The 24,567-nt window shown below is 44.1% G+C and overlaps 1 protein-coding gene across 1 annotated transcript in view; it reads left to right on the forward strand.

Moving 5' to 3' along the window:
• The first annotated feature begins 628 nt into the window (after positions 1-628).
• LOC123992250 (calsyntenin-2-like) overlaps positions 629-24,567 on the forward strand; it is a 394,402-nt gene continuing 370,463 nt past the window's right edge. Inside the window, exon 1 of the mRNA XM_046293428.1 lies at positions 629-1,011. Within this exon, the coding sequence (XP_046149384.1) occupies positions 930-1,011 (82 nt within the window). The 5' untranslated portion in view covers positions 629-929. The remainder of the gene's footprint in view (positions 1,012-24,567) is intronic.

Raw genomic sequence — 24,567 nt, forward strand, 5'->3', positions numbered from 1 at the left:
ATTAACAGTAAATGGGGAACTGATCAAAGGGCAAACAATTAACACAATAAAACAATGAATGCGCAATAATTGGCAGAAGACAGCTCAGAGCAGAGAGTTGAGCGCGTTCTGGAGAGAGACGCGCCTATATCTTCCCTACACACCCCTCCCCTTTACTCTTGTCTCAACATTTCAAATTATATTTAAGAAACCTTATCTTCACACGCATTTTAGATGCATTGCTATTTACCGACAGCCAGCACCTGAATAATCAGCTATACTTCATTAGAAAGGTGATTTTTTTTCCAACCCCTCCTGCGCTCAGCACCCCCTACTCAAAACATCTTCCCAAAGCTATGGATACCTGTATGTGGAGGCAAGTGGGTAAGATACATCCTCGGTTGGTCTCGTGACAGTGGTAGCCTAATGAGCTAAATATCAGTATAAAATTCACAAAGAATTATTCTTGTAAAATTGGTCAGAGGAATAATTTCAGACAATGAAGAAGTGTGTGATCGCGGTGCTGTTTAGTGCTGAGTGATAGGAGGGAGCGGTATGACAGAAAAAAATATGAATATGAAACCACATCTCTCCTCCCCGTGACGTAACAGTCTAGTCCCGGGGAGCGTTGGTCTCCGGTCTCCTCTTATCACTAAGCAGTTAGTTGGGCATCCAACAACCATCGAACGAGCTCTGTTAACTATACCGCGCAGCTTCACGGTTTCTTCACGGAAGAAGCCTCCCTCTCTGCCTCGCTTTGTGTATTATTACACTCTTTGCTCGCTATCTTTAGTCGAAGTCGGACATATCATTAGTGAACAGTTTTACTGCTTGAAGGAGAGAAAACGTTGGGACAAGCTGAATAGAAGGAGCGGGCGGAAAGGATCGAGAGAGAGAGAGAGATATAAAGAGGTCACCGTGCCCTGTCTGCATTTTGCTCTCACCACGCCATGAAGATGCAGAGAATATCCGAGGTGGTGCTGCTGATGGCCGGGGTTGCAGTGGGGCTGTGTGCCTGTCACACAGTGAAAGGTAGGTTAAGGGGAACTTGGCGCTCCCTACCCCTTGCGTGGTGCGCTCTCTCTGTCACTTTGCAATGTGCTTATTGTTGAAGAGGCGGCAATGGGAGGGAGGAATATAGGGAGAGGAGAGAGCGTCCATATCGGAGTATTTTCACCTCTAATGTGGGCTGATTGCGCTGTGATTGTATTTATTTAGAATCTCTGATCTCAGATGGTTAAATGGCTGTGATTTGTAAAGCACTCGGGGCAGAGGGTGAATTATAGGGAGGCTGGCTGATAGGTCTATTTCCGAGTGGAGGTGCCTCTGGGACCTGTCCTTTCTTATCAGGAGGAGCGGTGCCGATGCATTGAGTGTACCAATAATGTGTCCAAGTTTTCACTGTGACATCTGCCTATGGATACGGTTCCTCACCATGTGATAGGCATGTTATAGCCTGCCTCCTCGAACCGACCGAGACGGATCTTGGGTTTTTGAAGAGATATGAGGTGGTAAGAATAGTAGAAAGTAGTCTGATATCTTATTGATGATGAGGACTATTTAGGCATATAATGTCCTGATGCTGATATAAATATGAGTAAGCCCCTACTTATCAGATATTGATATCCTGATGCCGATGCTGGTGATGATGCTGCATATTGGGGCGGCAGGGTAGCCTAGTGGTTAGAGCGTTGGACCGGAAGGTTGCAAGTTCAAACCCCCCAGCTGACAAGGTACCAATCTGTCGTTCTGCCCCTGAACAGGCAGTTAACCCACTGTTCCTAGGACGTCATTGAAAATAAGAATGTGTTTTTAACTGACTTGCCTAGTTAAATAAAGGTAACATATTTTGTTATCAGCCATATAATTATCATCACAGGCTTTTTAGGCTAATTATTTTTATTGCAGAATGATGAGCGATACATTTATATCGTTGATGGATTGCGGACGGCACTCCCTCGGTGAGCTAAATATATCTGTGTTATAGCACATATGAGACAAACTGCTCTCGAGCTGCTCACGAGCCACTCCGGTGCCACAGGTAAATTGGTGGATTTGGCACCAGGTACACATTAATAAACTCCCCGTAGACTGTGGCTGCTGTTTGGGGAGCGTAATAACAAATGTTGCACCTGTCACTTTGTCTGGCAGCAGTGGCAGTTGACGGATGCATGATAAGGTGTTGCTCCGCGTATTTCCCTGTGCTTCGGAAAGAAAGCAGCCTTTGGGTCTGGTTTCACATGCGCCCAAAATATGCCGATCTGTCTCTATCTGTTGTCCCAGTAGTATGGATGCATATGATACAAACGAATGATCTGAGTAGGGAGCCGAAGCTTGTGCTTCATCTGCATTTTCAATTGAATATGATTATAGCCTGACCCGGAGCAGTGTGTGTGTGTGTGTGTGTGTGTGTGTGTGTGTGTGTGTGTGTGTGTGTGTGTGTGTGTGTGTGTGTGTGTGTGTGTGTGTGTGTGTGTGTGTGTGTGTGTGTGTGTGTGTGTGTGTGTGTGTGTGTGTGTGTGTGTGTGTGTGTGTGTGTGTGTGTGTGTGTGTGTGAGATAGGGTGTGTGCACTAGCTGTCTATGTGTGTGTGTGTGTGTGTGTGTGTGTGTGTGTGTGTGTGTGTGTGTGTGTGTGTGTGTGTGTGTGTGTGTGTGTGTGTGTGTGTGTGTGTGTGTGTGTGTGTGTGTGAGCGAGAGATAGGGAATGCACTAGCTGTCTATGGCGCTGATTTGTGTGTGTGTGTGTGTGTGTGTGTGTGTGTGTGTGTGTGTGGTGTGTGTGTGTGTGTGTGTGTGGTGTGTGTGTGTGTGTGTGTGTGTGTGTGTGTGTGCAATAAGAGCCTGGGTGTGTTTTAATGTGTTGTCAGTGGTGCTGAATGTGTTGTTTAGCAGTGGTGTCTGATGGGTGGTCCTGGGGATCGTTACCCTGGCGTTATATGAGTGTGTGTTGTGTTTATTTGCAAGTGGATACCTGGTCTGTCACCAACTCCATCCACAAATGTGTGGACTTTGTTCATCTCGAGATAGCATGATAGTAGCTCAGGACTGTTGGACTTTTCAAGCCACTGCTCGGCTGCTAAGTGAGAAGTAAACACATTACTGTCGAGTCAATGGGGGTGGAAACGCCGGCACAAACGCCGGCACAACACGGTTCTAATTAAGTCCCCAGGGCCGCAACATAGGAGAAAATGAGAGCCCATTGTTTACGATACACTACATGACCAAAAGTATGTGGACATCTGCTTGTCGAACATCTCATTCTAAAATCATAGGCATTAATATCGAGTTGGTCCCCCCTTTGCTGCTACAACAGCCTCCACTCTTCTGGGAAGGATTTCCACTAGATGTTGGCAAATTGCTGCAGGGACTTGTTTCCATTCAGCCACAAGAGTATTAGTGAGGTTGGGCACTGATGTTGGGCGATTAGGCTGGCTCGCAGTCTGTGTTCCAATTCATCCCAAAGGTTTTCAATTGGGTTGAGGTCAGGGCTCTGTGCAGGCCAGTCAATTTCTTCCACACCAATCTCGACAAACACACCGACTCCCTTCACTGGAACTAAGGAACTAACTAAAACAGCACCAGACCATTATTCCTCCTCCAACAAACACAGTTGGCACAATGCATTGGGTCAAGTAGCATTCTCCTGGCATCTGCCAAACCCAGATTCGTCCGTCTGACTGCCAGATGGTGAAGCGTGATTCATCACTCCAGAGAATGTGTTTCCAATCCTCCAGAGTCCAATGGAGGTGAGCTTTACACCACTCCAGTCTACACTTGACATTGCGCATGGTGATCTTAGGATTGTGTGCTGGCTGCACGGCCAAGGAAACCCATTTCATGAAGCTCCCGAAGAACAGTTATTGTGCTGACGTTGCTTCCAAAGAGAGTTTGGCACTTGGTAGTGAATGTTGCAACTGAGGACAGACGATTTTAACGCACTACATGCTTCAGCACTCCGTGTCCCCTTCTGTGCCACATTGAAAGTCACTGACCTCTTCAGTATGGACTATTCTCCTGCCAATGTTTGTCTATGGAGACACACCTGTCAGCAACGGGTGTGGCTGAAATAGCCGAATACACTCATTTGAAGGCGTGTCTACATGCATTGCTATATGTAGTCTGTCTGATGCTTTCCTGGCCCACGAGCCGCATTTAAAGATGGCATTTTCAATTGCCATCTTTAACTCTGTGTAAAAGCGAGAGAAACGTGAGACATACAGTAACGTTCTGAACTTGTAACATAGTAACATTATCTTCTGTCATGATGCAGCTTTTCTTTAAAAATGTTCCACAGTTGAACCGTGCGTCTACTGTCTGTCCTTTAAGTAACTAGAGAAGACTCAGGAATTGGCTGTTCTACAGGACAACTTTGAGGCGCGGTCTTCCCCTGTCATTTTCTGTGTAGCCACCGTTGTATTTCAAGAACCGTGAACTAACGACACTCCTTTTAATCAAAGAGATCCTCAAGGCATCCGCTCCAAAGCTAGAGCGGTGTGTTTATGCCCGTAAGTATGTGTGTTGGCGCATGTTGACAGCAGCCAAGTATGCAAAACTGCGAAGAGGCGGCGAAGCTATTTACAAAGGAGTTATGGCATTCACGGTTGCAAACGGTGACTCAAACGATTTCTCCCACAACCCACCATTTCTCACGCTCAGCAGCGTGGTGGGGGGAATTTTTCCGCGGTTGAGTAGAAAGCAGTGCAGAGGTTTTTGCCAGAGCTGCCCGGAGCTGCGCTTTTGTGTAATTCCAAGCAATATGAACTATGAATTTAGATAGCTCATTACCTATAGTATGTGTATTTTCATTTAGCTACCCACAGCGTCTGTTTCCATCGAGGAACCTTTTGCAGCTTTATTATTTTTGGGGGGTAAACACAAAACTATTATTTTTCAATCAGAAAGTACACACAAACAGTACTTCAAATGTAATATGACTCAGTCCATAGAGGAAGCAAAGCATTACCCAGTAATACGATTTGGCCAACTGCAAGAGTACTTTGGATGCTGTTGGTTGACTACTGTATATGTGAAAACGAGGTACAGAATGCATATTTCAATGCACAAGGTTAAAATAAATCAAGATAAAAAGAGTTATGATTAACATAAACTTCCACCTTCATTATAAAATAAGGTATTATTTCAACATAGGCTATGCTTCCTCTATAGAAGCACCTGACCTATACCCTGAGTATACCAAACATCAGGAACAGCTTCCTAAAATTCAGTTGCACCATTCTGTAGAAACGATGAGAATAGAAAGGTTCAGAACTTTTGTGAAACATCACAATGGCAAATATAAATCAAAACTGGATGGTGTTCAAAGATACAGTGCATTCAGAAAGCATTCAGACCCCTTCACTTTTTCACATTTTGTTGTGTTACAGCCTTATTCTAAAAAATGATTCAATTGTTTTTTACCTCATCAATCTACACACAAAATCCCATTACGATAAAGCAAAAACAGGTTTTTAGAAATGTTTGCAGAACTGAAATATAACATTTACAAAAGTATTCAGACCCTTTACTCAGTACTTTGTTGAAGCACCTTTGGCAGCGATTACAGCCTCAAGTCTTCTTGGGAATGGCACTACAAGCTTGGCACACCTGTATTTGGGGAGTTTCTGCCATTCTTCTCTGCAGATCCTCTAAAGCGCTGTCAGGTTAGATGGGGAGCGTCGCTGCATAGCTATTTTCATGTCTCTCCAGAGATGGTCGACCAGGTTCAAGTCCGGGCTCTGGCTGGCTCACTCAAGGATATTCAGAGGCTTGTCCCCGAAGCCATTCCTGTGTTGTCTTGGCTGTGGGCTTAGGGTCATTGTCATGGTGGAAGGTGAACCTTCGCCCCCAGACTGAGGTACTGAGCGCTCTGGAGCAGGTTTCATCAAGGATCTCTCTGTACTTTGCTCTGTTCATCTTTCCCTCAATCCTGACTAGTCTCCCAGTCCCTGCCGCTGAAAAACATCCCCACAGTATGATCCTGGCACCACCATGCTTCACCATAGAGATGGTGCCAGGTTTCCTCCAGGTGTGTCGCTTGGCATTCAGGCCAATGAGTTCAATCGTGGTTTCATCAGACCAGAGAATCTTGTTTCTCATAGTCTGAGAGTCCTTTAGGTGCCTTTTGGCAAACTCAAAGCAGGCTGTCATGTGCCTATTACTGAGGAGTGGCTTCCGTCTGGCCACTCTACTTTAATGGCCTGATTGGTGGAGTGCTGCAGAGATGGTTGTCCCTCTGGATGGTTCTCCCATCTCCACAGAGGAACTCTGGAGCTCTGTCAGAGTGACCATCGGGATCTTGGTCAACTCCCTGACCAAGGCCCTTCTCCCCCGTTTGCTCAGTTTGTCCGGACGGCCAGCTCTAGGAAGAGTCATGGTGGTTCTAAACTTCTTACATTTAAAAATGATGGAGGCCACTGTGTTCTTGGGGACCTTCAATGCTGCAGACATTTTTTTGTACCCTTCCCCAGATCTGTGCCTTGACTCAATCTTGTCTCAGAGCTCTACGGACAATTCCTTCGACCTCATGGCTTTTTTTTGCTCTGACATGCACTGTCAACTGTGTGACCTTATAGAGACAAGTTTGTGCCTTTCCAAATCATGTACAATCAATTGAATCATGTACAATCAAGTTATAGTAACATCTCATGGATGATCAATGGAAACAGCATGCAACTGAGCTCAATTTTGAGTCTCATAGCAAAGGGTCTGAATACTTACGTAAATTTCAGTTTTTATTTTATTTTAGATTCTTCAAAATAGCCTCAAATTTCAAATTTGCCTTGATGACAGCTTTGCACACTCTTGGCATTTTCTCAACCAGCTTCATGAGGTTGTCATCTGGAATGAATTTCAATTAACAGGTGTGCCTTGTTAAAACTACATTTGTGGAATTTCTCTCCTTCTTGATGCGTTTGAGCCAATCAGTTGTGTTGTGACAAGGTAGGATTGGTAGACAGGAGATACAGTGAGGGAAAAAAGTATTTGATCCCCTGCTGATTTTGTACGTTTGCCCACTGACAAAGAAATTATTAGTTGTCATAAGGTGAACGCACCAATTTGTAAGTCGCTCTGGATAAGAGCGTCTGCTAAATGACTTAAATGTAAATGTTAAATGTAGTCTATCATTTTAATGGTAGGTTTATTTGAACAGTGAGAGACAGAATAACAACAAAAAAATCCAGAAAAACGCATGTCAAAAATGTTATAAATTGATTTGCATTTTAATGAGGTAAATAAGCATTTGACCCCTCTGCAAAACATGACTTAGTACTTGGTGGCAAAACCCTTGTTGGAAATCACAGAGCTCAGACCTTTCCTGTAGTTGGCCACCAGGTTTGCACACATCTCTGCAGGGATTTTGTCCCACTCTTTGCAGATCTTCTCCAAGTCATTAAGGTTTCGAGGCTGACGTTTGGCAACTCGAACCTTCAGCACCCTCCACAGATTTTCAATGGGATTAAGGTCTGGAGACTGTTTAGGCCACTCCAGGACCTTAATGTGCTTCTTCTTGAGCCACTCCTTTGTTGCCTTGGCCGTGTGTTTTGGGTCATTGTCATGCTGGTATACCCATCCACAACCCATTTTCAATGCCCTGACTGAGGGAAGGAGGTTCTTACCCAAGATTTGACGGTACATGGCCCCGTCCATCGTCCCTTTGATGCGGTGAAGTTGTCCTGTCCCCTTAGCAGAAAAATACCCCCAAAGCATAATTTTTCCACCTCCATGTTTGACTGTGGGGATGGTGTTCTTGGGGTCATAGGTAGCATTCCTCCTCCTCCAAACACGGCGAGTTGAGTTGATGCCAAAGAGCTCCATTTTGGTCTCACCACAACACTTTCACCCAGTTGTCCTCTGAATCATTCAGATATTCATTGGCAAACTTCAGACGGGCATGTATATGTGCTTTCTTGAGCAGGGGGACCGTGCGGGCGCTGCAGGATTTCAGTCCTTCACGGCGTAGTGTGTTACCAATTGTTTTCTTGGTGACTATGGTCCCAGCTGCCTTGAGATCATTGACAAGATCCTCCCGTGTAGTTCTGGGCTGATTCCTCACCGTTCTCATGATCATTGCAACTCCACGAGGTGAGATCTTGCATGGAGCCCCGGGCCGAGGGAGATTGACAGTTCTTTTGTGTTTCTTCCATTTGCGAATAATTGCACCAACTGTTGTCACCTTCTCACCAAGCTGCTTGGCGATGGTCTTGTAGCCCATTCCAGCCTTGTGTAGGTCTACAATCTTGTCCCTGACATCCTTGGAGAGTTCTTTGTTCTTGGCCATGGTGGAGAGTTTGGCATCTGATTGATTGATTGCTTCTGTGGACAGCTGTCTTTTATACAAGTGACAAGCTGATATAAGGAGCACTCCCTTTAAGAGTGTGCTCCTAATCTCAGCTCGTTACTGTATAAAAGACACCTGGGAGCCAGAAATCTTTCTGATTGAGAGGGTGTCAAATAATTATTTCCCCCATTAAAATGCAAATAAATTTATAACATTTTTCACGTGTTTTTCTGGATTTTTTTGTTGTTATTCGGTCACTCACTGTTCAAATAAACGTACCATTAAAATTATAGACTGATCATTTCTTTGTCAGTGGGCAAACGTACAAAATCAGCAGGGGATCAAATACTTTTTTTCCCTCACTATTTGGGAAAAGACCAAGTCCATATTATGGCAAGAACAGCTCAAAAAAGCAAAGAGAAATGACAGTCCATCATTACTTTACAACATGGTCAGCCAATTCAGAACATTTCAAGAACTTTGAACGTTTCTTAAAGTGCAGTCGCAAAAACCATCAAGCACTATGATGAAACCAGCTCTCATGAGGACCGCCACAGGAAAGGAAGACCCAGAGTTACTTCTGCTGCAGAGGATAAGTTCATTAAAGTTACCAGCCTCAGAAATTGCAGCCCAAATAAAAGCTTCACAGTATTCAAGTAACAGACACATCTCAACATCAACTGTTCAGAGTAGACTGCGTGAATCATGCCTTCATGGTCGAATTGCTGCACAGAAACCACTACTAAAAGACACCAATAAGAAGAAGAGACTCGCTTGGGCGAAGAAACACGAGCATTGGACATCAGACCGGAGGAAATCTATCCTATCCAAATTTGATATTTTTTGTTCCATCTGCCGTGTCTTTGTGAGATGCAGAGTAGGTGAACAGATGATATCCGCAGGATCTCCGCATGTTCCCACGTGAAGCATGGAGCAGGAGGTGTGATGGTGTGGGGGTGCTTTGCTGGTGACACTGTCAGTGATTTATTTAGAATTCAAGGCGCTCTTAACCAGCATGGCTACAACAACATTCTGCAGCGATACACCATCCCATCTGGTGTGCACTATCATTTGTTTTTCAACAGGACATTGACCCAACACACCTCCAGGCTGTGTAACAGCTATTTGACCAAGAAAGAGAGTGATGAGTGCTGCATCAGATGACCTGGCCTCCACCACCTGACCTCAACCCAATAGAGATGGTTTGGGATGAGTTGGACCTCAGAGTGAAGGAAAAGCAGCCAACAAGTGCTCAGCATATGTGGGAACTCCTTCAAGACAGTTGGAAAAGCATTCCATGTGAAGCTGGATGAGAGAATACCAAGAGTATGCAAAGCTGACAAACTTTGAAGATTCTCTAAAATCGAAAATATATTTTGATTTGTTTAACACTTTTTTGGTTACTACATGATGTCTTCACTATTGTTCTACAATGTATGTATATGAAAAATAAAGAAAAACCCTTGAGTCAGTAGGTGTGTCCAAACTTTACTCTGGTACTGTATATAGATGGGAGATTGGAAATTATGCAAACAATTACATTGATGAAACCTACAATTTATCTGCAATATTAAAGCTGATCTACCCTCCCTAAAAATAAAAACCCAACATCAATAAGGGATCAGAGCTTTCACCTGGATTCACCAGGTCTGTCTTTGACATGGAAAGAGCTGGTGTTACTCATGTTTGTATAGTCATTGTACATTGTTCATGCAATAATACTTTTTTTGGTGTGTGTGTGTGTGTGTGTGTGTGTGTGTGTGTGTGTGTGTGTGTGTGTGTGTGTGTGTGTGTGTGTGTGTGTGTGTGTGTGTGTGTGTGTGTGTGTGTGTGTGTGTGTGTGCGTGCGTGTGTGTGTGTGTGTGTGTGTGTGTGTGTGTGTGTGTGTGTGTGTGTGTGTGTGTGTGTGTGTGTGTGTGTGTGATAGAATACGCAGAAGAGCGAGAGAAGAGGACCCCATCAGCCAATAAAAAAGCGTTGACAAAAAAATCGTCAGATTTATGTCCCCCTTTTAAGCGAGGAAGTGCATTATCGGAGCGCTCTATAAATCCCCGGCTGGAGGCAGCACAAACCCTGCCTGCCGTGCTTCGACTAGAAACCCATGGTTCAACATGTAGGAGGACATGTTGTTACCTATTATATGATATGCTATTGAGCCAACGCTTTTATCCAAAGCGACTTACAGTCACGCGTGCGTATATTTTGACATATTGGTGGTCCTGGGAATCAAACCCTCTACCCTGGTGTTAAAAGCACCATGCTCTACCAACATAGCTACAAAGGACCACCTCTCTGATCTCAGTACAGCCTTGCTTGTCTCTCCTATTTTTAGGTCTGGGTGGGAAAACCAAGGCTCATGGTGGAAGAGTGCAGTACATCTCTTTCATTAATATCAGGCTCAGCTATTTCACTGATTTCAAATCAGTGCTCTTATCTCAGATTATGGCAAAGTACAGAGGAGTGCTAGCTCATTGATCTCAGCCCTGCCTTATCGACCTTACTTCAGGGTGTTGCTAATAGAGTAGTCTTAATTCACTGGTCTCAAATCAGATTCTTCTTCTTATATAGACCATTGTTTAGTGATCAACTCAGTTGCCTTGTTGTTAGAGTGTCCATCCGGTGATTGGATGGTTGGGAGTTTGATCCCTGGTTGAGCCATACCAAATACTGTAAAAATGGGACCCAATGCATCTCTGCTTGACACTCAGTAGATAGATTGAGGGTAAGGCTGTTTACTTTATTTAACTAGGCAAGTCAGTTAAGATTTTTTATTTATTTACAATAACGACATACACCAGCCAAACCCGGACGACGCTGGGCCAATTGTTCACCGTCCTATGTGATTCCCAATCACAGCCAGTCATGATATAGCCTGGATTTGAACCAGGGTGTCTGTAGTGACACCTCTAGCACTGAGATGCAGTTGCTTAGACTGCTGCGGCACTCAGGAGCTTTATGTTAAAGTAGCGTCCAGTCGGTATACTTGTAGTGCCTCATGCTACAGAAACAGAATTATCTCACAAGAGATATATCTTAGAATCTGGGTCCTTGTTCCAATATCCACCCAACACTCCAATGATAGCAATGTATGCTGGTATGGACATTTGGACATATGTACAATATCTCCCCCATTGAATTCAGAACAATACAAAAGGTTACAGGTGTATGTACTACTGTGAGCTTTTAGCCTGTAGCCATAGCACCTCTGACCCACAGAACACCTTGTCTCACCTATTGTATCCTCTCTCCTCCCCCTCCTTTCTTCCCTCCTCTCCCTCCCTCTCTCTCCTTCCTCTTTCTCCTCTCCCTCCCTCCCTCCCTCCCTCCCTCCCTCCCTCCCTCCCTCCCTCCCTCCCTCCCTCCCTCCCTCCCTCCCTCCCTCCCTCCCTCCCTCCCTCCCTCCCTCATATTTATATCCAAAAATCTCAGTTTACATTGGCGCTTTATGGTCAGTAATGTTGTGCCTCAAACATCCTGTGAATTTTCAGAGAGCCAAATTAATTGACAGAAATACTAATAACAAACTTTGATAAAAGATACAACTATTATGCACAGAATTATGGATATACTTCTCCTTAACTCTTAAGGTTACCCCTTACTTTTTCGAACATTCTGTTAAAAATCGTGCAACATTTCAGCGTCCTGCTACTCATGCCAGGAATATAGTATATGCATATGATTAGTATGTGTGGATAGAAAACACCCTGACGTTTCTAAAACTGGTTAAATCACGGCTGTGGCTATAACAGAGCGTGTGTTTCATCGAAAAGCGCAAGAAAAACTGATCACCGAAAACTGGGAAAAATATCCATGCGCCACTTGCATGTATTGTCTATGGAAAAGCAAATTACATGGGGCTGAGATTGCAAGTCCTACAGCTTCCACACAATGTCGCCAGTCTTGTCAATTGCCTGGGCTTTGTTTCTTGGTCAAACGAGTAAGAGAGAGCCCATTCCTTCCGGTCTCCGACAGGATGTTTTGGAGGAGAAATTTCCGACCATGATTTCAAGACGTGGAGCTATTGAATACACATCGCCCCGTGATCAATTTGATAAATTATTAACGTTTACTAATACCTAAAGTTGGATTACAAAAGTATTTCGAAGTGTTTTGTGAAAGTTTATCGTCAACTTTTTTCATTTAAAAAAATGACGTTGCGTTTTAAAACAGTGTTTTTTCCTGGATCACACACTTTTCATAGATTGATATTTAGGGTATATATGGACCGATTTAATCGAAAAAAAGACCCAATAGTGATGTTTATGGGACATCTAGGAGTGCCAACAAAGAAGCTCGTCAAAGGTAATGAATGTTTTATATTTTATTTCTGCGTTTTGTGTAGCGCCGGCTATGCTAATTATTTTGTTTACGTCCCCTTCAGGTATTTCGGGGTGTTGCATGCTATCAGATAATAGCTTCTCATGCTTTCGCCGAAAAGCATTTAAAAAAATCTGCCTTGTTGGCTGGATTCACAACGAGTGTAGCTTTAATTCAGTACCCTGCATGTGTGTTTTAATGAACGTTTGAGTTTTAACGAGTGCTATTAGCATTTAGCGTAGCGCATTTGCATTTCCAGATGGCTAGATGGGGCGCCTGCGTGTCGGGTGGGCTTAAGAGGTTAATGCAACCGCTGTGTCAGATTTCAAAAAAGCTTCACGGAAAAAGCAAACCATGCAATAATCTGAGTACAGTACAGTAGAAACCTCAAAACAAGCCATGCAGATACCCGTCATGTTGTGCAGTCAGTAAAAGTCAGAAATAGCGTTGTAAATATTCACTTACCTTTGATGATCTTCATCAGAATGCACTCCCAGGAATATCAGTTCCACAATACATGTTTGTTTTGTTTGATAAAGTCCATAATTTATGTCCAAATACCTCCTTTTGTTAGCGCGTTTGGTAACAAATCCAAACTCACGAGGCGCGGGTCCAGGCGAAAGTTCAAACGAAAAGTTCAAAAAGTTATATTACAGTTCGTAGAAACATGTCAAACGATGTATAGAATCAATCTTTAGGATGTTTTTAACATAAATCTTCAATAATGGTCCGACCCGGAGAATTCCTTTGTCTTTAGAATCGCAATTGAACGCAGGTCGCTCTCACGTGTGCGCAACTTGATCAGCTCTTGGCACTCTTGCAGAGCTCTGGTTGAATCACCTCTCATTCGCCCCCACTTCACAGTAGAAGCCTCAAACAACGTTCTAAATACTGTTGACATCTTGTGGAAGCCTTAGGAAGTGCAATATGACCCCATAGACACTGTATATTTGATAGGAAATTAGTTGAAAAACTACAAACCTCAGATTTCCCACTTCCTGGTTGGATTTTTCTCAGGTTTTTACCTACCATGTAGGTAGAGTTCTGTTATACTCACAGACATCATTCAAACAGTTTTAGAAACTTCAGAGTGTTGTCTATACAATACTACTAATGATATACATATATTAGCTTCTGGGCCTGAGTAGCAGGAAGTTTACTTTGGGCACGCTTTTCATCCGAACGTGAATGTGCTGCCTCCTATCCCAAACAGGTTATTAACACCCCGGCAGTCGTACAATCTAAGCTAGATGCCCTCAATCTCACAAAAATGATCAACGAACCCACCAGGTACAATCCTAAATCCGTAAACATGGGCACCCTCATAGATATTATCCTGACAAACTTGCCCTCCAAACACACCTCTGCTCTTTTCAATCAGGATCTCAGCGATCACTGCCTCATTCCCTTCATCCACCATGGGTCCGCGGTGAAACGACTACCCTTCATCACTGTCAAACGCTCCCTAAAACACTTCTGCGAGCAAGCCTTTCTATTCAACCTGGCCCGGGTATCCTAGAAGGACATTGACCTCATCCCGTCAGTCGAGGATGCCTGGATATTCTTTAAAAGTGCTTTCCTCACCATCTTAATTAAATAAGCATACCCCTGTCAAAAATGTAGAACTAAGAACAGATATAGCCCTTGGTTCACTCCAGACCTGACTGCCCACAACCAGCACAAAAACATCCTGTGGCAGACTGTACTAGCATCGAATAGTCCCAACGATATGCAACTTTTCAGGGAACCAATACACACAGTCAGTCAGAAAAGTAAGGGCTAGCTTTTTCAAACAGAAATTTGCATACTGTAGCTCTAATTCCAAAAAGTTTTGGGACACTGTAACGTACATGGAGAATAAGAGCACCTCCTCCCAGCTGCCCACTGCACTGAGGCTAGGTAACACTGTCACCACAGATAAATCCACGATAATAGAGAATTTAAATAAGTATTTCTCTTCTTCAATTAGCATTTCTCCATGCTTTCCTCCTGGCTAGCCCAACCCCGGCCAACAGCTCTGCACCCCACACAGCTACTTGCCCAAGCCTCCCCACTTTTCCTTCACCCAAATCCAGATAACAGATGTTCTAAAAGAGCTGCAAAACCTGGACCCGAACAAATCAGCTGTGCAAGACTTCCTGGACCCTCTCTTTCTAAAATTACCACCATTGTTGCAACCCCTATTACCAGTCTGTTCAAGCTCTCTTTCGTATCGTCCGAGATCCCTAAAGATTGGAAAGCTGCCGTGGTCCTCCTCTCTTCAAAGGGAGTGGCACTCTAGACCCAAACTGTTATAGACCTATATCTATCCTGCCCTGCCTCTCTAAAATCTTCGAAAGCCAAGTTAATAAACAGATCACTGACCATTTCGAATCCCACCATACCTTCTCCACTGTGCAATCTAATTTCCGAGCTGGTCACGGGTGCACCTCAGCTATGCTCAAGGTACTAAATGATATCATAACCGCCATCGATAAAAGACAGTACTGTGCAGCCATCTTCATCGACCTGGCCAAGGCTTTCGACTCTGTCATTCACCGTATTCTTATTGCCAGACTCAACAGCCTTGGTTTCTCAAATGACTGCCTCGCCTGGTTCACCAACTACTTCTCAGACAGAGTTCAGTGTGTAAAATTGGAGGGCCTGTTGTCCAGACCTCTGGCAAACCTCCAAACGAGCTTCAATTCCATACAACACTCCTTCCATGGCCTCCAACTGCTCTTAAACGCTAGTAACACTAAATGCATGTTGTTCATATGCTCGCTGCCAGCACCCACATGCCCGACTAGCATAACTACTCTGGACAGTTCTGACCTAGAATATGTGGACAACTACAAATACCTAGGTGTCTGGCTAGACTGTAAACTCTCCTTCCAGACTAATTTCCAATCAAAAATCAAATCTAGCCCATCTGTAAATAGCCCATCCAAATAGCTGTACATAGCCCACCTGTAAATATCCCATCCAATCCACCTACTTCATCCCCATATTGTTTTTTCATCATCTATCACTCCAGTGTTAATTTGTAAATTGTAATTACTTCGCTACTATGGCCTATTTATTGCCTTACCTCCTCACACCATTTGCACACACTGTATATAGACTCTCTTTTTTTCTATTGTGTTATTGACTGTACGCTTGTTTATTCCTTGTGCAACTCTGTGTTGTTGTTTGTGTCGCACTGCTTTGCTTTATCTTGGCCAGGTCGCAGTTGTAAAGGAGAACTTGTTGTCAACTGTCCTTCCTGGCTTTAAATAAAGGTGGAATAAAACATTAAAAAATTGCTTGGGGTTGGGGTTATTTCTCCACGGTCTCTTATCTCTTGCACTCCTTTCTAGTTTTTCAGGAGGTGAACAATGTGTGTGTGTGTGTGTGTGTGTGTGTGTGTGTGTGTGTGTGTGTGTGTGTGTGTGTGTGTGTGTGTGTGTGTGTGTGTGTGTGTGTGTGTGTGTGTGTGTGTGTGTGTGTGTGTGTGTGTGTGTGTGTGTGTGTGTGTGTGTGTGTGTGTAGCTGTGTTATAGTTGGAGGTAAGCCTCTACTAATCACAGTGGGCAGGTGAGCTCTCTTGCTCTTGCTCTCTTGCTCCTCTTGCTCCTCTGTTCTCCCTATGGGGCTATTGCTGACCATACTTAGCACTAGACAGGCCCATTGATTTACTCTCTGAGGTGTGAAGGAGGGAGGGAGAGGAAGAAAAGAGAAAGCAGAGAAGAGAGAGAGAGAGAGAGAGAGAGAGAGAGAGAGAGAGAGAGAGAGAGAGAGAGAGAGAGAGAGAGAGAGAGAGAGAGAGAGAGAGAGAGGAGTGAGTGGAGAAAACACCAGACACTTTTATAGAATTAAGAAGGAACGTCCCTTGTCTTTGAGAGTGCTCCCTGAGGAGAAGGGCGGAGAGGAGAGGAAGGAGGGATTGCTTAGCGAGGGAAAGGAATAATAGAAGCAATTAGAGATAGATGGAGAAATGTATTCACCCTTCCTCACCCCAGTGTTCACCCCACCTTTTAAGAACAGCAGCAGCAAGAGACAAGGAACACACCTCACAAACCCATTAGTTCCCAGAGTCTCCAGCATTACTGTGTTTTTTAATTTTTTTATTTCACCTTTATTTAACCAGGTAGGCCAGTTGAGAACAAGTTCTCATTTACAACTGCGACCTGGCCAAGATAGAGTAAAGCAGTGCAACACAAACAACACAGAGTTACACATGGGATAAATAAAACGTACAGTCAATAACACAATAGAAAAGTCTATATACAGTGTGTGAAAACGTAGTAAGATTAGGGAGGTAGGCAATAAATAGTTCATAGTGGCAAAATAATGACAATTTAGCAATTAAACACTGGAGTGATAGATGTGCAGAAAATTAATGTGCAAGAGATACTGGGCTGCAAAGGAGCAAAAAAAAAAATAACAGTATGGGGATGAGGTAGTTGGGTGGGATATTTACAGATGGGCTATGTGAAGGTGCAATGGTCGGTAAGCTGCTCTGATAGCTGATGCTTAAAGTTAGTGAGGGAGATATATGTCTTCAGCTTCAGTGATCTTTGCAGTTCGTTCCAGTCATTGGCAGTAGAGAACTGGAAGGAAAGGCGACCAAAGTAGGAGTTGGCTTTGGGGGTGACGAGTGAAATATACCTGCTGGAGCTTCTGCTATTAGTGGGTGCTGCTATGGTGGCCAGTGAGCTGAGATAAGGCGGGGCTTTACCTAGCAAAGACTTATAGATGACCTGGAGCCAGTGAGTTTGGAGATGAATATGAAGCGAGGTCCAGCCAACGAGAGCATACAGGACGCATTGGTGGGTAGTATATGGGGCTTTGGTGACAAAACAGATTGCATTGTGATAGACTACATCCAATTTGCTGAGTAGAGTATTGGAGGCTATTTTGTAAATGACATCGCCGAAGTCAAGGATCGGTAGGATAGTCAGTTTTATGAGGGTATGTTTGGCAGCGTGAGTGAAGGATGCTTTCTTGCGGAATAGGAAGCCAATTCTAGATTTCATTTTGGATTGGAGATGATTAATGTGAGTCTGAAAGGAGAGTTTACAGTCTAATCAGACACCTAGGTATTTATAGTTGTCGACATATTATAAGTCAGAACCGTCCAGAGTAGTGATGCAAGATGGGCGGGTGTGTGCGGGCAGCGATCGGTTGAAGAGTATGCATTTGGTTAGGGTTAGCTAGGGTTAGGGTTAGAATTAGGGTTAGGGTTAGGAGCTAGAGTTAGGTTAAGCATTAGGGTTAGGGTTAGGAGCTAGGGTTAGGGTTAGAATTAGGGTTAGGGTTAGGAGCTAGGGTTAGGTTTAGCATTAGGGTTAGGAGCTAGGGTTAGGGTTAGAATTAGGGTTAGGGTTAGGGTTAGGTTTAGCATTAGGGTTAAGGTAAGGTTTTGGGTTCAAGGTTAGGGTTAGGGTTAGGAGCTAGGGTTAGGGTTAGCATTAGGGTTAAGGTAAGGTTTTGGGTTCAAGGTTAAGGTTAGGGTTAGGTGCTAGGGTTAGGGTTAGCATTAGGGTTAAGGTAAGGTTTTGGGTTCAAGGTTAGGGTTAACGTTAAGGTTAGGATAAGGGTAAGTGTTAAAGTTAGGTTTAGGGATAGGTTTTTACAGAACATTAGATTTTGAATGGGACTGAATTGTGTGTCCCCTCAAGTTTAGTTATACAAGACTGTGTGTGTATGTGAGTGTGAGATAGAGAGAGTGATTAAGAGTGTTTGTGTTTTCTTTGTTTTCACGCTACGCTAAAACAGAATAGAAACTTTTCGATAGAGGCTGTTGGCTATAGGCTCTTTCCCTAACGCTTCAGCCAACTGCCTGGACACTCCCTGTCCAGAGTGCTAACCAGCATCCTCCACTTCTGCCTTGTTCTCTTCCTCAGTCTCCTTTTCTCCAATCAATCGCTTCCGCACCAATCTCACCAGCTCCCCCTCTCCATTTGTCAAAGCTGACAAGCTCAGATATCTCGCTAGCGCGCACACTTTCTCTTTCTCTCTCTCTCTGTCTCTCTCTCCGTCTCTCTCTCTGTCTCTCTCTCTCTGTCTCTGTCTCTGTCTCTGTCTCTGTCTCTGTCTCTGTCTCTGTCTCTGTCTCTCTGTCTCTGTCTCTGTCTCTGTCTCTCTCTCTCTGTCTCTCTCTCTCTCTGTCTCTCTCTCTGTCTCTGTCTCTCTCTGTCTCTGTCTCTCTCTCTCTCTCTCTCTCTGTCTCTCTCTCTCTCTGTCTATCTCTCTCACTCACTGATTAATCAAATCAATTCAATTCAAGGGCTTTATTGGCATGAGAAACATGTGTTAACATTGCCAAAGCAAGTGAGGTAGACAACATACAAAGTGAATATATATAGTGAAAAACAACAAAAATGAACAGTAAACATTACACATACAGAAGTTTCAAAACAGTAAAGACATTACAAATGTCATATTATATATATATATATACAATGTACAAATAGTTAAAGGACACAAGATAAAATAAATAAGTATAAATATGGGTTGTATTTACAATGGTGTTTGTTCTTCACTGGTTGCCCTTTTCTCGTGGCAACAGGTCACAAATATTGCTGCTGTGATGGCACACTGTGGAATTTCACCCAGTAGATATGGGAGTTTTTCAAAATTGGATTTGTCTTCGAATTCTTTGTGGATCTGTGTGATCTGGGGGAAATATGTATCTCTAATATCTTATATGAAGAACAAGCCAAAACAACAGCAAGAAGAGAGTTTGTGGAGCTCAACAGACAAGCCTGGAGGAGCTGTGTTGATAGTGTGACCTGTTCCTCTCCACCACCAGAGTCTAGCTGATCTCAGAGAAAATGAACAGAGGGAGACATGGAGAGAATGCCGTCTCCCAGTGACACATATCAATTCCATGTGTAGTTGAAATGTGACTCATGAGTCACACACACACATGCACACAGGTGACAAAATACACACTACCACCCTCACATATGGTATGTCTCAGTCATTTATAGAATAAGCAACAGATGAAGTACTCATTAGGGGTGCAACCCCCCTCCCCTCTCCTCAGTAGGGTTGTGTGTCAGAGAAACCCCCATCCAGGACCCCTGCCTGTCATCTACAAGGGGTCTTCCATCTGCACACACATCAGTCCCATGTCCCATGAGCTGTTTGACACGTTTAGAACACGCTTAGTGCATTAGGACTCTCTTACTCACTAAACACACTTTGCGTGTGACGGTCATCCATCACTGTCTACTCTAACCTGTGATGGCTGTGATGTGCTGTTGGTCCCCTGATGCACTCCTGAATTTCAACCCTGTCTGTATGTCAGACCCTTCCCTGACACCATGTCCTATAGAAACCCCACATGTTCCTACTATACACTAGAGCAGACACAAAGGCCCCAATACAACATGCATGAATACATACAGTATAACAAAATGGGATATCAAAGTATATTAATATTAACAGTACTGCCTTTCACTCCTCCTACATGCTCATTAACACCTCATTATTATGACCAGAAATGGTCTTTGTGAAAACTGGCTGTTCACCAGGGCAGCGACACCAGCGAGGAGATATGAGAAAAATGGATTAAAAAAAGACTCTGTGCTGACATTTTTTCCACTACTGCAATGATGTCACAGTGTGTGTGTGTGTGTGTGTTTGAGAAGCATGTCTGCCAACTTCCCCTCAATCTGTAAATGAATAGCATATGGGATGACAACTGTTTCCTTCATGGGGAAATAGACATATTAATTCAAATGAAACTTAGATAGGAGAACAGACATGCTAGTGATGAGAGCTTAACACCATCATCAAAGTACCAGAGCACAGGGAGAGTGTGTGTGTGTGTGTGTGTGTGTGTGTGTGTGTGTGTGTGTGTGTGTGTGTGTGTGTGTGTGTGTGTGTGTGTGTGTGTGTGTGTGTGTGTGTGTGTGTGTGTGTGTGTGTGTGTGTGTGTGTGTGTGTGTGTGTGTGTTGGCATGGATGGGGTATTTGAGAAATATAATGCTAAAATAACAATTATTACTAAACCAATGTGTATTCCCTTGCTAACAATGAACATAATAGAATCCTATCCCATTCACAAATTAATTTGATATTGAAAGAAAGTAACTGTGTACAGTATAAGTTGTGTTTCAATCTCTTGTCTTGATGTATTATATATGTGTGTGAGCAACAATACGGTGTGTCTGCATGGGTGCACGTGTTTGTGTGTGTTCTGTATGGCAGTTCGGTGGAGAGTCCAGGGTCATACATGTTGTCCTGCAGTCTGGAATGTATTGAGTTGTGGTACATGTTGTCCTGTTGTCCTGTAGTCTGGAATGTATTGAGTTGTAGTACATGTTGTCCTGCAGTCTGGAATGTATTGAGTTGTGGTACATGTTGTCCTGTTGTCCTGTAGTCTGGAATGTATTGAGTTGTGGTACATGTTGTCCTGCAGTCTGGAATGTATTGAGTTGTGGTACATGTTGTCCTGTTGTCCTGTAGTCTGGAATGTATTGAGTTGTGGTACATCTCGTCCTGCAGTCTGGAATGTATTGAGTTGTGGTACATGTTGTCATCTTGTCCTGCAGTCTGGAATGTATTGAGTTGTGGTACATGTTGTCATGTTGTCCTGCAGTCTGGAATGTATTGAGTTGTGGTACATGTTGTCATGTTGTCCTGCAGTCTGGAATGTATTGAGTTGTGGTACATGTTGTCATGTTGTCCTGCAGTCTGGAATGTATTGAGTTGTGGTACATGTTGTCCTGCAGTCTGGAATGTATTGAGTTGTGGTACATGTTGTCCTGTTGTCCTGTAGTCTGGAATGTATTGAGTTGTGGTACATGTTGTCATGTTGTCCTGCAGTCTGGAATGTATTGAGTTGTGGTACATGTTGTCATGTTGTCCTGCAGTCTGGAATGTATTGAGTTGTGGTACATGTTGTCCTGCAGTCTGGAATGTATTGAGTTGTGGTACATGCTGTTCTGTTGTCCTGCAGTGTGGAATGTATTGATTTGTGGTACATGTTGTGCTGTTGTCCTGTAGTCTGGACTGTACTGAGTTGTGGTACATGTTGTCCTGTTGTCCTGTAGTTTGGACTGAACTGGGTTGTGGTACATGTTGTCCTGTTGTCCTGTAGTCTGGACTGTACTGAGTTGTGGTACATATTGTCCTGTTGTCGTGTAGTCTGGACTGTACTGAGTTTTGTCCTGTTGTCCTGTAGTCTGGACTGTACTGAGCTGTGGTACATGTTGTCCTGCAGTCTGGAATGTATTGAGTTGTGGTATATGTTGTCCTGTAGTCTGGACTGTACTGAGTTGTGGTACATGTTGTCCTACAGTCTGGAATGTATTGAGTTGTGGTACATGTTGTCCTGTAGTCTGGAATGTACTGAGTTGTGGTATATGTTGTCCTGTTGTCCTGCAGTCTGGACTGTACTGAGTTGTGGTACATGCTGTCCTGTTGTCCTGCAGTCTGGACTGTACTGAGTTGTGGTACATGTTGTCATGTTGTCCTGTAGTCTGGACTGTACTGAGTTGTGGTATATGTTGTCCTGTTGTCCTGCAGTCTGGACTGTACTGAGTTGTGGTACATGTTGTCCTGCAGTCTAGACTGTATTGAGTTGTGGTACATGTTGTCCTGCAGTCTAGACTGTATTGCGTTGTGGTCCGTGACTCTCACCTCTACACAGTGGTCCACCATACCTCTACGTCCTACAGAAAAGCAGTCACAATGGACTATGCATTCTTGCCCCTTCCTGCTTTCCCAGAACTGTGTGTGTGTGTGTGATTGTGATTTAGTGTGTGTGTGTGTGTGTGTGTGTGTGTGTGTGTGTGTGTGTGTGTGTGTTTGTGTGTGTGTGTGTGTGATTGTGATTCAGTGTGAGTGTGTGTGTGTGTGTGTGTGTGTGTGTGTGTGTGTGTGTGTGTGTGTGTGTGTGTGTGTGTGTGTGTGTGTGTGTGTGTGATTGTGATTCAGTGTGAGTGTGTGTGATTGTGATTTAGTGTGTGTGTGTGTGTGTGTGTGTGTGTGTGTGTGTGTGTGTGTGTGTGTGTGTGTGTGTGTGTGTGTGTGTGTGTGTGTGTGTGTGTGTGTGTGTGTGTGTGTGTGTGCGTGTGTGTGTGTGATTGTGATTCAGTGTGAGTGTGTGTGATTGTGATTTAGTGTGTGTGTGTGTGTGTGTGTGTGTGTGTGTGTGTGTGTGTGTGTGTGTGCGTGCGTGCGTGCGTGTGTGTGTGTGTGTCTATGAGTGAGGTATTATATGGCACTGCCCCTCACTTTAAATCTCTTTGTGATATATACTTCTTCATTAGGAGACATCTGTCTCACACACACACACACACACACACACACACACACACACACACACACACACACACACACACACACACACACACACACACACACACACACACACACACACACACACACACACACACACACACACACACACACACACACACACACACACACACTGCTCTGTACCGGGTGTTTATGGTGGCATCAGTTAGGAGAGCATGAGGGAAACAGGTGGGGCCGGTCTTTGTAGAAGGCCTGTCCCGGATGCTGCAGTTTCATATCTTCTCCTCTGAAGTGGGTCAGTGACACACACAGGCTGCTCTTTTCCTCCCGGTCAATGTGTACCTTATTTCCCTGCGGTCCTAACGGTTCTTTCTTTTTGTTCCTGATGAGAAAAAAATGTCTCCTTTGCACTGTTCAACCAATCCAGGACATGTGGAGGAGTTAAGATGGAGCGTGGTCTTGTTAACATCTTAAAATGGAAGTTGTGTCACAGGCTCTCGTACCATTTCCTCAAGCCAGCTAACAGCTGAGAGCAGACAGAAGAGGGAGCATGAGGCACAAGGATCATGTCTAAAGAACTCTTCTCTGTATGGACTGGTGAGAAGCTAGTTGGTTTAAATGTAGTCTTACGTTCCAGGAGTCTATTATGCAGAGGAAATAGGATTATTCACAGGTTAATTTGTGACTGAACTACTGTTGTATCCAGTGGATGATGCTGAGGGAAGAATGGCTCATAATAATGCAGTAAATGGAATGGCATCAAACACCTGAAAACCTTGTTTGATGTATTTCATACCATTCCACTGATTCCACTCCAGTCATTACAACGAGCCCAAATAAGGTGCCACCAACCTCCTGTGGTTGTATCGCAATGTAGGTAACCCGGTCATGTCTTCCTGTTTTATGTAGTGTTTTCTAAACCTATACTGTTGTCATCATCACCTTCATCCTGTCCCATGAGCTGCTGATAAGATCTGGGTTACTGTGTACTGTAGCTCCTACCACCAGCATCCTCTGTTGTGTATCTGCCACTTGCTCTGGTGGATTATCCTAACAATCTCTCTCTCTCTTCCTCGTCTCTCTCTTCCTCATCTCTCTCTTCCTCATCTCTCTCTCTCCCTCGTCTCTCTCTTCCTCATCTCTCTTCCTCATCTCTCTCTCTTTCCTGTCTCTCTCTCTCTCTCTTCCTCGTCTCTCTCTTCTTCATCTCTCTTCCTCATCTCTCTCTGTCCTCTCTCTCTCTCTCTCTCTCTCTCTCTCTCTCTCTCTCTCTCTCTCTCTCTCTCTCTCTCTCTCTCTCTCTCTCTCTCTCTCTCTCTCTCTCTCTCTCTCTCTCTTCTAATCTCTCTTCTTCCTCATCTCTCTCTCTCTTCCTCATCTCTCTCTCTCTTCTCATCTCTCTCTCTCTCTCTCTCTCTCTCTCTCTCTCTCTCTCTCTCTCTCTCTCTCTCTCTCTCTCTCTCTCTCTCTCTCTCTCTCTCTCTCTCTCTCTCTCTCTCTCTCTCTTTCTTCCTAATCTCTCTCTCTCTTCCTCATCTCTCTCTCTCTTCCTCATCTCTCTCTCTCTCCCCTCATCTCTCTCTCTCTCTCTCTCTCTCTCTCTCTCTCTCTCTCTCTCTCTCTCTCCCTCCCTCCCTCCCCCTCCCTCCCTCCCCCTCCCTCCCTCCTCTCTCTCTCTCTCTCTCTCTCTCTCTCTCTCTCTCTCTCTCTCTCTCTCTCTCTCTCTCTCTCTCTCTCTCTTCTTCTTCTTTTTAT

The sequence above is a fragment of the Oncorhynchus gorbuscha genome, linkage group LG13 (genome assembly GCF_021184085.1).
Source record: "Oncorhynchus gorbuscha isolate QuinsamMale2020 ecotype Even-year linkage group LG13, OgorEven_v1.0, whole genome shotgun sequence".
Lineage (NCBI taxonomy): Eukaryota > Metazoa > Chordata > Actinopteri > Salmoniformes > Salmonidae > Oncorhynchus > Oncorhynchus gorbuscha.